Source organism: Alexandromys fortis, unplaced genomic scaffold (genome assembly GCF_014885135.2).
Source record: "Alexandromys fortis isolate MF-2015 unplaced genomic scaffold, M_Fortis_MF-2015_v1.1 scaffold_182, whole genome shotgun sequence".
Lineage (NCBI taxonomy): Eukaryota > Metazoa > Chordata > Mammalia > Rodentia > Cricetidae > Alexandromys > Alexandromys fortis.
The window spans coordinates 761,714-775,584 of record NW_026068068.1 but is presented as its reverse complement, the minus strand read 5'-3'; the positions used below and the strand labels follow the sequence as shown (position 1 = coordinate 775,584).

Genomic DNA, 13,871 nt, shown 5'->3' with positions numbered 1-13,871 from the left:
TGGATATTTGTCTTTCTGGGTCTGGGTTACCTAACTCAATATGATGTTTTCTAGATCTATCCATTTGCCTGCAAATTTCAAGATGTTATTATTTTCTTATGCTTTGTAGTATTCTATTGTGTAAATGTACTACATTTTCTTAATCCATTCTTCAGTTGAGGGGCATTTAGGTTGTTTCCAGCTTCTGGCTATGACAAACAATGCTGCTATGAACATAGGTTAGCATATATCCTTGTGGTACAATAGAGTATCCTTTGGATATATAGCCAAAAGCCATATTGCTGGGTCTTGAGGAAGATTGTTTCCTAATTTTTTTGAGAATTGTCATACTGATATCCAAAGGGGCTGCACCAATTTTCACTCCCACCACCAATGTAGGAGCGTTCCCTTTACCCACAACCTCTCCAGCATAAGCTGTCATCAGTGATTTTTATCTTGGCCATTCTTACAGGTGTAAGATGTACTCTCAGAGTTGTTTTAATTTGCATTTCTCTGATGGCTAAAGATGTTGAGCATTTCCTTAAGTGTCTTTCAGACATTTTAGATTCAAGAGGTCATTCTTTAGGCAATAGAAAAGGCAAATGAATTCCAGACTGTAGCGAGCCCATCAGCTCAATCACCTTATTAACAGCTCTTAGATGTGTTACCATTCCATGTTCCAGATTTCTTTTTAACAACAAATAGAGAAGAATTCCAAGGGCTGGTTGATTCTTCAATATACTAAGTATTTAGTTGCTTCTGTACCAGCTGTTCTAAAGCATGCAGTTTCTATATTGCTTAAGGCCATTGCTTAACCCATATAGGTTTGTCTGTAAATAATTTTAAAGGTAAGGCTGTTGGTGCCTTTGAAATATTAGCAGCTGTTATTGTACAACCTGGACCATCAGTGACTGTTCTTTATAAAACCTTGTATTATTTTTTCCCTAGAAACACACATTAATTTATGGTTTGTTTCTAAGATTTTGGGAATGTTAATCTGAGTATTCCGTTGATGTATCAAATCACATCCCCACAAAATCATTGCTACATTAGCCACATATGGTTTTAATATTCTTTCTGGCCCTATATATTTGACGTATCTTGTACTCTGCTTTATCTGAGATAATGTTCTGATCCCTAAAAACTGAAACATTTACATCCTGAAGAGGCAAATTTTGTTGCCAAGATTCTGATAAAGTTATTGTTACATCTGCACTGATGTCTACCAGACCTTCAATAACAATGTCATTTGTTCATATTTTTAATTTTCATCTTTATTCATTTGCAGAAGCTTGTCAAAATACTTGTCTTATGGTTTCTCTGAATTTTATGCTCCTCCATAACTGTTATATTATCCACAAGGATGATCCCAGCTAAGACCCTAAACAATACAGGAGAGGGTGCCTGAACTGGCCTTGCCCTATAGTCAGATTGATTAATATATTAAATGTCACTATAGATCCTTCATACAGCAACTGATGGAAACAGAGACAGAGATCTGCAGCAGAGCCCTGGGCTGAGCTCCTAAAGTAGAGCTGAAAAGTGGGAGGAGTGAGAATATGATCAAAGAGGTCAAGACCATGATGAGGACACCCACTGAAACAGTTTACCTGAGCTAATGGGAGCTCACCAACTCCAGCCAGACAGGGGAAGAACCAGCATAGGCCCAAACTATTCCCTCTGAAGGTGGGTGACAATTGCATGGCTGTGACAGACTGTGGGGCCACTGGCAGGGGCACCTGGATTTATCCTTACTGTTTGTACCAGCTTTTTGGGAGCCCATTCTCTTTCGATGGATACCTTGCTCAGCCTAGATATAGCAGGGAGAGCCTTAGACCTTGGACCTTTCCCTCTCTGAGGAGTGGATGGGGATGTGGTTGGGGGTGGGGAAGATGGAGGGAATAGAAGGAGGGGAGGGAGTGGGAACTAAGATTGTTTGTTTTCTTTTTAAAAAATCAAATTTAAATAAAATAAATTAAAAGAAAAAAAGAAAACCTTAGGCTGTTTCTCTCTATTCTTATAATGTAACGCTGAAATTGGTTCTCCATTAAATTTCTCTGTCTGAATTTGAATAGCTCTGTGACCTATTTGCTAAGTTTTTCTAAGGTCTTTATCTTAGCACTCAGATTTACCAACATTTTTCGTGATACAATAAAAATTCTGAGGCTGATAATATTTACTATTGACATTACATAAATCCCATCTAAATTAGTTATTCCACTTCCAGACTGCCCATTGTGTTACCATAGGAGACACAAATCCCTCCAATGTAATACTGTTTCCCATTTTTAATTAGGGAAAAAAATTTCTTTTAACTAATTCCTCATTTTAAGAACTGCCAGTTGTATTACCACATCCTCCAATGATGTTGCTGTGGATATGAGGTCTATTGTTGCTGCACAGAATGGTAAACACCTACCTAGATCTCAAGGCAGCCAGCTACCTAGTTTGGCAGAAGCCCAAGAAGGGCGTTCAGGGAGAGCTGGTAGAGCAGTGACTCCAGCCATGTGTAATTCTGGCCTAAGCCAGTGGCTGTAAAGCCACAGGCAAATGTCTTGTTCATGAATTTTTACTTCAAACGTTGGGTACCAATGTATCACGAATAATTAAAATTAAGAGACAGATACTGGGATTCAACTTGAAGATTAGAAAATCAAAGTGGCTAGTCACTGGCTTTTGCCTTATACTCAGACCAAAAATGGGCAATCCATGCTCCACAAACTCTCAGATTAGGACAGATCTGAGACCTATCTTCTCCTGTTTTTTTTTTTTTTTTTTATTCCACTCTGGTGCTGGGATTAAAGGTGTGCACTAATACTACCTGGTTTCTATGGCTAACTAGTTTGACTGCTGGGATTAAAGGTGTGTGCCACCACTGCCTGGTATGTATGGCTTTGAATAGTCTGGCTGTTTTGCACTGATCTTCAGGCAGCTTAACTTATTAAAACATAAATAATACAGCTCTATAACTATCAGCAGTATATACAGCAGCAGCAGTATCCTCACCATCAGCAGCATCTACAGCAGCAGCAGCATCTACACCATAAACAACATCTGTACTATTTTTAGCATGAATAATAAAATCCCAGAGACAGATATTGGGATTAAACCTGAAAACCAGAAAAGCAAATCAGCCAAGCCACTACAGAAGTCTTCCTCTACCAAGGCTGAGAGACTGCAGACTAAGCTTCCCTATCCTCCCATTTTGTATTCCCTCTAGTTCTGGGATTGAAGGCATGATTCCTACTACTATAATTATATATGTAGGCCACCACCATCTAGATTGGTTTCTGCATTGATCTTGTGTATCCCAGAATGGACTTGAACTCACAGAGATCCCTCTGCCTCTGTCTTCTAAATACTGGGATTAAAGGTATGTGTCACCATTCACCATTACCTGACTTCTTGTAGCTTTAAATCTTCAGGCGAGATTTATTTATTAAAATAAAATAATATACAAGTATAACCAGCAGCAGCATCTACAACAGCAGTACCCCACCATCTACAGCATCCTACCTGTGAGCATCACTGCCTCTTTCAGCACATCCTCATCCCCATCAGCATCCCTGTACTCAGCAGTAGACCTACCATTAGCAGCAGCATTGCGATAGCCATTGCATGTTGAACTTCTAACAACATTCTATTGTTAAGAGTCACTCTAACATGGCCCTGTATCCAAACAGCTTGCAGATTAATGAAGAATCAAAAAGGGTCACAGAAATCAATCACTAATTAGAATTACACTATAGAGAGGTTGAGAAAAACAATACTCTTTGATGAAGTGATTGCATTCCATGGGACAAGTCAGAACAACTTCATGGAGCTGAGGCCTGCCTCATTTGCCCATCTGCCCAGGTGATCAAGCGAGCAGCTCTCTTGCTATTAGATTTGCAGGCTACAGTGCCAGAGGCAAAGTCAGGCCTGCTTCTTAGATCAGAGTACCTCTCTTGTTCCCCTGCCCTGTGTCTGTCTGCACAGCTATTGTTCAGACTGACAGGAACGTCTGGAGGTCCTAGAACTCCCACCGGACACTCTACTTAGACAAGACTCATCTACAAACTGGCCACCCAGCTCATCAGATACTCTCTTATGTCAAGAATCCAAATCAAAGCAGTAAATTCAAATCATGACATTATTGAACACACCACACACATCTTCTCCAGTGTGCCCAAAGGCAGTGTTGACAGTCATGTTGATCAAGATGTTGCCACAGGCCTGACAAAACAGTGCAGGTGGGGGTGGGCTAGAAGGCTTCTTAATGAGATGGCCTCATAGCATGACACACTGGATTGCTGGTTGCCAAGAGGGAGCAGGGAGGTACCAGCTAGAAAAACACGGACCACTGGGAATGATAGAGGGAGGTATTTTTGTTCTCTCTGTCAGTTTGTTATAGATCTTTGTGTCTATTTTTTTCTTTCCATCTCTCTGCTCTGTGTGTGTTTCTCTCTCTACCCTTCTGTGTCTCAGTCTCTGTGTATCTTTATGTATGTATCTCTCTGTCTGTCTCTTTCTCTGTCTTGCTCTCTCTGCCTTTGTGTTTGTTTTTCTGTGTCTTGATATTTTTATGTCTATCTCTCTCCTATGCCTCTGTCTCTCTGTATCTGTCTTTCTATGTCTCTATCTATATCTCAACATCTAGTGATGTCAGTTTCCAAGAGGGCTCATGCTTTGTGTGGTCTTCCTAGCTGCATGAAGTCACCAGGATGTGTTAGGCCTGTGTTGCATGAGCCCCCAATGAGACCACCAAGGAGCTTGTTTCTGATGCAAACACACAAGGGTTTCTGTTGCTTGAGCTTGGTCCACAACCCAACATTCCAATACAGTGGATGGCACAGTGGATGGAGGTGACGTAGCCCCGAACTCAGGGTGAGTTTTTAAAGGAAAAAAAAAAAACACAAGCAGGGAGTTCCGGTATTGGGTGAGGGGATGGGGCAAGGTGATTGGTCAGGCTGCTGGTGCAGAACCACAAACTGCTGACAGAACATCTGCAGGAACATCTGGACCCTGTGAAGTTATTGTCCTGTCTTCTGATTGGCTGTGTTTAGGCTGTTTTGTTTTTTTTCTGGAACTGAGTTCAACCCCTAGTTACCAGATGTCTTAAGATGGAGGCTTTTTTCAAAATGGAGTCTATGAGGCTAAGTAGGCTTTCCTAGGTCCTCACCGATGCTGCACTGCTGCCCTCGGAAAAGGGAAGAAGTATTCTTTGTATTTGTACTTGTTGTGATGACAGGCTCCTGTCAGGAGAAACCAATGTCCATGGTGTTTACAGTTCACAAAATCATGAGGATGCAGAGCCATTAGCTGGGAAACTGAGAGTCGCATAATCTCTGATATAGTCAGTGGTCCAGTGTAGGTGCTGCTGGGGGCCTGTGCAGATGACTCCCCATCAGTGAGCTTAGGAGCCTTCCAAAAGAAAGCAGTGAATGGCACAGATGTGGTCACTCTTGATGTCCTGCTCTCTGTCATCCCAGCGACTCTGCCACGTCTAACTCACACATGTCTTCTCCGCATACAGCTCCTCTAGCCTCCTACCAGGCTAAGGACAGGGAAGCCTGGAATGGGGCAGAGTTCCTGCCCGACTCAGTTGGCAGTCAGAGACGGTGGGAGAATGAGCACAAAGCGCCTGACTTTGCTCTACAACTGCCTGGCTTCCCGGGCCTCCTGCCTTCACTCTTCCTAATCCTCTTCTGTCTTCACATGAGAAGCAATTACCTCACCCCAGAGATAAGCAGATGAGACATTTTAGTACGAGTTGGCAGAGCTGGGGCTAACAGGGTCTTGCTGCATATAGACAAACTCCCCTCTGCTAGCCTGGCATGACGTGAGGGATCCGATGATTTGAAAGTGTAGTTTGGTGACTTCAGTTGAGGAAGTCAGGCCTGACAACAGTTCCAGGACTCTGGATTCAGTTCTATTCGAAAGTGGCCCTCTTGGTCTGTGGCCATGCTGCTCTGAAAGTCCATGCCCACCCTCATCTAAAGGTAGACATTTCACTGGTTTTTATAGCTGGCCTCCTCTTCCAGTAGGTCAGCCATCCTTGCCATCAGTGGGAGGAATTCAGCTGCCCACCCAGAGGTGAAAGCAGGGAGGTAAAGGCCTGGAAGAAAAGTATCACAAAGGGCTACATAGGTCTCCAGAAACCCCCGATGGCTGTCACAGCACACCTCTGGCCCTCCTCGCTACACCATGGGAGGCTTGTGAGTAGGTTACTGGTCGGTGAGCACTTCCAGTTTCCTGTACCATGGGATGTGTGTGCAGACAATTTGCTGTCTCTCTGGTGTTTGTAGAGGGTAGGCAATTGGTAGACAGCAGGATGTAAGGGACTCAGAACTGTTGGATCTGAACCCCTGACTGCGTTAGGCACCGCTGTGTGAACTGAAGACAGTACCCAGCCCCATAACAGCTCCCGGGAGTTGTAAGGCAGCACCTTGATCTGCGGCCAGACCAAGTGTGAGGATAGCTGGAGACAGCTCCCCAGTGTGCTAGGACAGCACCCAGACTGGAGACAGCTCCCCCAGTGTGCGAGGACAGCACCCAGACTGGAGACAGCTCCCCCAGTGTGCGAGGACAGCACCCAGACTGGAGACAGCTCCCCCAGTGTGCGAGGGCATCAGCTAGCTTGGGGACAAGCTTCCACAGAGCCTGGCTTCCTGCCAACAGTCAGGGAATGAGAGCAAGAGCAATTTTTAAAATAAAAATCAAATGAACATTAGACATGCGTGCAATGCAAACTGCCCTCCATCCTCAGCTCTATGCTGACAAAAAAGACAGAGGCTCTGCACCCACATACTTCTTCCCAGGAGGCACCTCTTCACACATGGCTGGCTGCAAAACGGGCCTGTCGTAGATGGTCATGTTATTTCTAGCTAGGTAACATTCTGTAAATATGGCTGAGGCACAAGTCTGTTTATACGCACACAGGCAGAAAGGGGAGAGAGAGTGCGGAGGGATGAAGAGAAAGAGAGATAAGGTATTGATCCTTCTGATTCTCCTGTCTCCAACTCCCAAGTGCTGAGATCACAGGCACATACCACTATGCTCAGCCTAGAATATGAGTCTTTGTGTACATACAGAGCAGAAACCCTCCCCAGAAGAAACCACCAGGCCAGGGCTGTAACAGTTGTTACTCTTGAGAGTATGAAATTGTTTCTTATTCCATATCCTTGCCAGAGCTGACTTCACAATTTTTATATTTTACAGCTATCCTTTGAATATTTTATATATCTGTACAACACATTGCGATTATATCCGTCCATCATTATCTCCCCATAAATGCCCAGAGTGCCTCTGCCTCATCTCCCTCCTGGCCAGGCCAGTGGACAGGAAGTGGTAGCTCTTGAACTGAACAGTTTTTAAAAGATTTGTTTTTTTTTTTACGTGTATGCATGAGTGTCTGCTACATGTGTGTGCACCACACACATTCCTGCTGCCTGTAGAGGTCAAAATAGAGTATTGGATCCCTTGGGACTGAACTGATGAATAGTTGAGAGTTACCATATGGGTACTGGGAGCTGAACCTGGGGTCCTCTGCAAGAGCAGCCAGTGCTCTTGACCATGGATCCATCTCTCCAGCCCCAATACTGAATACCTTTGAAGCCTGCATTGGCCCTTTGTATATTTTTTTCTAATAAAGCACTTGTTCAAAATTTTTACACATTTTGCGTTGGATTACTTTTCCTTTCACCTTTCCCCATGAACAACTGTCACAAGGGGCTCTCTGCCCATGCAGAAGTGCCCTCTTTACCACTGCACAGCCCCGGCAGCCATGATCTGCTCCTGTTACCCACTGCTTCGTCTCTCCATTCACGCGGCACTCTGTTACCTCTGTGTGTGAGTCACTGTCAAGGGCCTGTTCCACACTCACCTGCTCACTTTCTGACACTTTAGCTAGCTAGACTTCTGCTTCCTGCCACTAAGTTTGCCACAGGAATTCCTGTGCACATTTTGAATGGACATTTGCTTTCATTTAGCATGGGAGGAGATGGAGTGACTAGGACCTAGGGAAATACATGTCCAACTTTGTAAGACATTTTGGAGTTCCAGGTCCTCCATGTCACCAACATATGGGGTCAGACTTCTACATATTAGCCAGTCTTCACAGATGTGGGAGCTCTGTCGGCCTCACATTGCCAGTCTGTGTTGACCAGGCCTTCCTTCCTGTCCACTCTGCTCTTTCTGACCTCTCCAAGCTGCCCTGGTCTGAATGTCTGTGTTGCACTCACAAACACTGTGGAGTCCTGGTTGGATTTCTCTGGTCCTCTGTATGAGGGTCCTGCTCATCCTCATCTGGTACAGCTAGCTCTTGACCAATCTCTACATGTAACAGTTCCTCCTGGGAGTCCCCCAAGAAGCTCCTTTCTCTATTCTGGAGGTTTTACTGTTGCTCCAGTTTGTAATTTGTGGGGTGTTGGAAATGGCGGAGCGGCAGCTCATCTAACGGCCCACGCTATGGGTGGTGGCGAGGGTTCCTAGACCACAGAGAGACTCTAAGGTGACCTCCAGCTATTTTTGGGATCGCCATTTTTCAGGATACCCATGGTCCACCTTCCCGTCCTGCTTCCTGTCCTTTGCATGGAGCATTGATTCAATCATCATACTTCTCCATTTCAACTACAGTTTCGTTTGTTTCTTTTATCAAATGACTGAAAATTCTAAAGGGTGGGGTCAGTCTTTTATCTTTATAGCTCAGAGCCCATCATAGTTCCCTTATATTAAATACATTCTCAAAATGTTCCTAAAATAGGTTAGTTAATGGTATCAGCAAGCGATGGACCTCAGTTTGACCCTCTTTGGTGACATGCCAAGTGGGCTGTCACCGTGCTCCATGGGTAAAACTGGAGTATGGTAGTATTCGGCCTTGCCCCTGAAAGGACTGGGGGTAGATACTACTCTCATCAATAAAGCAAGAAGGTGGGCACCCCGCCAACAATGCAGGAACAGTGATAGCATGGCTTTAGTTATCAGTATGCTCAACACATGTCAGAGTGGCTCCTGGCCATGGTGGTTTGGAGAAGCAGGGAAATTCTGTTCCCTATGGCTTCTGTTATGAGGTAATCAGTTCAGCAGACTCAAAGAGAATAAGTTCAGAATTCTGTCTATGCTGGAGTCAGATTTTCCAGGATAGATATATAGGGGAAAAAAAACATGATTTGTGGACAATTCATTGGAATTTGGTTGCATGTTGAAACACCACCAGTGGCTACAGTTTAAATTGCTACTGGGAGAGCCTGTCACCTAGGTGGGAGGAGGGAGAAGACCCAAGTTCCTGGCTGGCTGTGGCACCCCACGGCAGCCTGGATAGCTGCCACACTTCTGTGCTTTGTGCAGACGCCGCTCATTAGAGAGATGACTCAGCTTTCTCCTCGTTTAAACACGCACAGAAAATAATGAGTTCTGGGCTTTCACACTTTTCTAATATGAAGAAACATCTATCTGAACACAGAGGGAAATGTGCAAGCCAGAAGTGCCCCCCAGTGCTCAGCTTTTGAATGACTTGTGGCCATCACTCTGCAATGGCCTCCCTGTCATATGATTACAATGGTCACTCACACTGGGTTGTTTTTTCAATGGAAATAACAACCGTGCATAAAAAGACTGAGTTCTGGGCATCAGCTGGCACTGCTGTGGCTACCTGTGGGGAGAGGTCATCTTGCTGGGTGATGTTAGCAGGATTCCAGCAACCAATACAATGTGAGGTGGGGCTGTTATCGTGGACCCTGGCCACACCGAATGCCAGCTCCCCTTACCGACCACTGGTTCTAGACTAGGGATGCCATCATGGAACTCTGGCCACACCGAATGCCAGCTTCCCTTGCCGACCACTGGTTCTTGGATGGCGGAGGGTGTGGGCAGTTGCAACTGCTTTTCCTCTGTATTACATCCAGAGAAAGTCCAGAGCCCATAGAAACATCAGAAATATCTGACAGCTTATAGACACCTACATAGAGCAAATGGCACTGACATCCTAAGTGGAGGAGACTGAGAACCTTCAAGGAGTCAGCCCCCTGTGCTGGGCTCACAATATACCTATTGGGAATGAGGAAACCCTAGTGCAGTTTATAGGAAACTTCCAGATGTCCCTTGGTATTTAGCAACACATGGCAGTCTTAGAAAGAAAACCAACCCAGATGAGGTAACATGGCCCAACACACCAAGGAGTCCAACCTGTACACCATGCCCAAGCTCATCCTGAGATATGAGCTAGTCCCCAGGCTCCAAACTGCCTTCCCCTGGTACTCAGAGCTCATTAATTTTTAAAAGAAAATTCAAAGTCCAAATGACGAGGTCCCTTTGCAAGCTGCCCTGGAAACATTTGGTCACAATACCTCATAAGCCCAGTGAAGTTCTAACTCCTCCTTTACATTATACCTCCTCCCAAGCCAGCTCTGGCACAAGCTTACCCAAGACCTAGTGACAAATCTGGCCCTCAAAAGCATGTCAATTGCCCTGTGCCCAAGCCTACCTCAGACAGAGGGACCAGTTGTTCAGGTACCACACCATCTTGAAACTCTACTCTAGCACCCACAAACAGGCAGTCCTTCGGTTGTCCAGGGATAGCCACATTGGTGAAATTACCAGAAATGAGAAGTCTCCAGGGATGTAGTAATGGCTAAGTTAAACCCAAGTCAGTGGACACCAGACCTGATTCCAGCTGTGTTCAGATGCCGCTGTCTTCTTGCCATCTGGGCTCTGCACCCACTCTGCTCCTGGCCTCCTTCCTACAGGCTGGTACCAGAGCTCTGCTCTGAGCTCTAAACATTAGGTTTTCTGTAGTAGTGATTGTAGCCAACACAGCCCCAGGGTCCAGAACCTCCCTACACACACACAGCCTTGCCCTTCTCATAGTATCCAGAGTCTGTCATCCACAGGACAGCTGCTGGGAGCCTGAGAACTGTGACTGCTCACTCGGCTAAAATGTTTGTGTCTCACAGACAAACATGCATGCAGGTAAAGACAACCTGGTCACAGGAATAGCCTGAAGTATCACCTTGGCTGGGCGCGTCTCATGTTCTGTCCAGGGGTGTGCATTCGCAGTTGGGGCCTGGGACAGAAGCCCCAAGTAGGGCAGATAGCGCCGAAGGGTCTTGGCCAGGGCCACTCCGCTCTCCAGGCTGAGCCACTTTTCGTTATCAGCATTCTGCTGTAAGGTCCTGAAAAGCAAAAAGAATGATGACTCAATTCACATTTGTTTCATGTTGAGTTGTGAGACAGGGACAGATGGGAACACAGTGTGTGCACAGTCTCGGCAGTCTGCATGGGTGCAGCTATACAGTGAGCCCATGCTCAATGCCTTCTACTTCCTAAGGGAACCCGGCCCCACTGTTCCCATGTTGGCTGGAATGCAACAGAGCCTTTGGGAGGGATGAAGGGGTGGCCCAATGGGGCTCATGTATGACATTAACCACAGTGTCCTTTGGCGCTGCTAACAGGAGACAAACTGAAATGGAGAAGAAAAAAGCACCTGCTACTTGCTGTGCCTGTCTATAGCAAGGACTCTTGGAGTCTGGAGGCTCTGATTTGTAACACTCAAGAAGCTGAGGCACAGAAAGGGAAAGCAGCCAACTCAAACAACTTAGAGAGGTCCTGTCCAGTGTTTAAAAGAAGTTATTGAGAATCTCACACATGCATATATACTTTTATCAAATCCACACCCAGTTGTGTCCTGTATATCCCTCACCACTTTTCTCTCCCATCTTCATTTGTTTCTCTTTAATACTGCGCTGGTTAATTTTATGTTAACTTGACACAGATTAGAGTCATCTGAGAGGGGGAACTCCACTTGAGAAAATGCCCCCATGAGATCAAGTTGTAGACAAGCCTGAAGGGCATACTCTTGATTAGTGGTTGGTGTGGGAGGGCACAGCCCATTATGTGGGGGCCCCACTACTGGCTGGTAGCTCTGGGTTTTATATGAAACCACAGATTAAGCAAGTCATAAGGAGTAAGCCAATAAACAGCATTCTTCCATGGCCTCTGCATCAACTCCTGCGTGAGTTCCTGCCCTCATTGCTTTCAACGATGAACCGTTACATGGAAGAGGGAAATAAACCTTTCCTCCCAAGCTGCTTTTGATTGTTTTGTTTCATCACAGCGATAGTTACTCTAAGATGTTCACTAAATCTACTTCGTGCTGCCTTTGTGTGTATGGGTGCGGGTACTACTGTGATACAGTGTTCCTGCTGGAAAGTGGGGTAGCCTCTCAGGAGCCACATCCCTGAGAAAACTAGCCCTCCATCCCCCAGAAACCATTGACTACAACTCTCCTTAAAATGAAATCCTTAAGGGATAGAGGTGTAGCTCGGTGACAGTGCCGGTGCATAGCCTCGAGATCCTAGTTCCAGTCTCCAGAACTGCACATGCACAAAAAGCTTTTGCAGTAGCTTTTGAGAGAGGCAGCCAGACACAGAGAGAGAGCTGGTGTGGAACAGAGCACAGGCATGGGGGCACGGCAGGAGAGGTCTGTGGAAAAGACCAAGGGTTCAAACATGGGGGCAATGTCTGATTCTGACCTATGGGGTAACCGGTTTGTGTCATTCAACACTAGCATTGTGAATTGGGGTTGTAGCGCCCAGGCTCTCCGCTGTCAGATGATAACCATTGCCATGTGTGCAGCAGACCTGTGTGAATAGAAGGCTGAGGCTATAGGCACCTTAGGTGTGGGGCTCACCCTGTAGATAGACTGGGTGTTGGGGTAGCAAGGACAAGGACATAGAACCCCAGGCTTGGGTCACATAGGAGCGCTATAGCTGCAGAAAAGAGAGGGAACCGGGGGATATTTTTCAGGAGCAGTTGGATGTGACTGCAAAGTCAGCAAGAGCCATGGCACCCACAAGGGGATTATCAGAGGAGTGGTCAGCAGCCATGGCAGCCACAAGGGAAGGGGTCAGAGAAGCGGTCAGGAGCCACAGACTCTGAACAGGACCTGGGAAAGCCAGGGCAATGGGACACAGATTCCAGGATAAGACCCATGTGAAATGTCATGATTGAGGTAACAGGGGAAATATGTCAAGATGCCATTAACCAGTTAGTCAAAGTTAACCATGGCTGACCCCCATGCTCCTCTCAGGTCCTTTCTGGAAGAATCCCACCTGCCTCTTAGCCTGGGCATGAGCAGCAGGCCAGCTGCCCTGAATGTCCATCTTCTACACTAGTGCTCATTGCCTGTTCCACCAAGGCCTGAGGATGCAAACAGGCTCATCTAGGAGCCGCGACTGAAACCATATACATAAACCACTCTGCTAATGAGAGTCAAAAACTTCTCCACCAGACTGAGTCTAATGGTTGGGAATGCTGACCAAAGGCTTTGAATTCTGATTACTTTCAAGCTTTCCAATTCATTAATCCCCTTGTTTATGTCTCAAAAGGAGATGGGAATTAGTCAATTAGGTCAGATCCTCTGGGGGGCCTGCCTGCCACATTGCCTTCAGAAACCTCTGATCCATTCTGTCACCACCATCAGAAGACTTTCCCTCAGACCCCTGGTAGGCCCACATCCATATCTCTTAGCCCCCACAGGCTCTGCCTGCCTATCACAGCAGGGCTAGGATCTTCTCTTCTCCCTCTGCCCTGGGTAAGACTGTTCCCTAGTGGAGGCTTCACCTTATCTTAATAAGAAGCACAAGCTAACCTCAGTCTCCACAAGCCTGGCCCCTCCTGGCTCACTCAGCTCTATCGATCCCAGTTGGGCAAGGAGGTGGCATCGTATCAGGTAAATTCAAATGTTCAGAGCTGTAAGTCTCCACAGCTGCTCTCCATGAATTTGTCACTAGTGTTCACGGACTAGTTCTATAATTATATGTTTTTGTTTCTTTTGTTGGTTCATTAGCCACAATTTTAAATGGTTGCTCTAAAGTGAACAGCATTCGCCTGTAAGAGCACAGGTGCCTGTCAGT

General features: G+C 45.9%; 1 protein-coding gene across 1 annotated transcript in view; it reads right to left on the bottom strand.

Annotated features, from left to right (window-relative positions):
- Ptprn2 (protein tyrosine phosphatase receptor type N2) overlaps window positions 1-13,871 on the bottom strand; it is a 704,719-nt gene that overhangs the window by 423,599 nt on the left and 267,249 nt on the right. Inside the window, exon 5 of the mRNA XM_050120851.1 lies at window positions 10,967-11,129. Within this exon, the coding sequence (XP_049976808.1) occupies window positions 10,967-11,129 (163 nt within the window). The remainder of the gene's footprint in view (window positions 1-10,966; window positions 11,130-13,871) is intronic.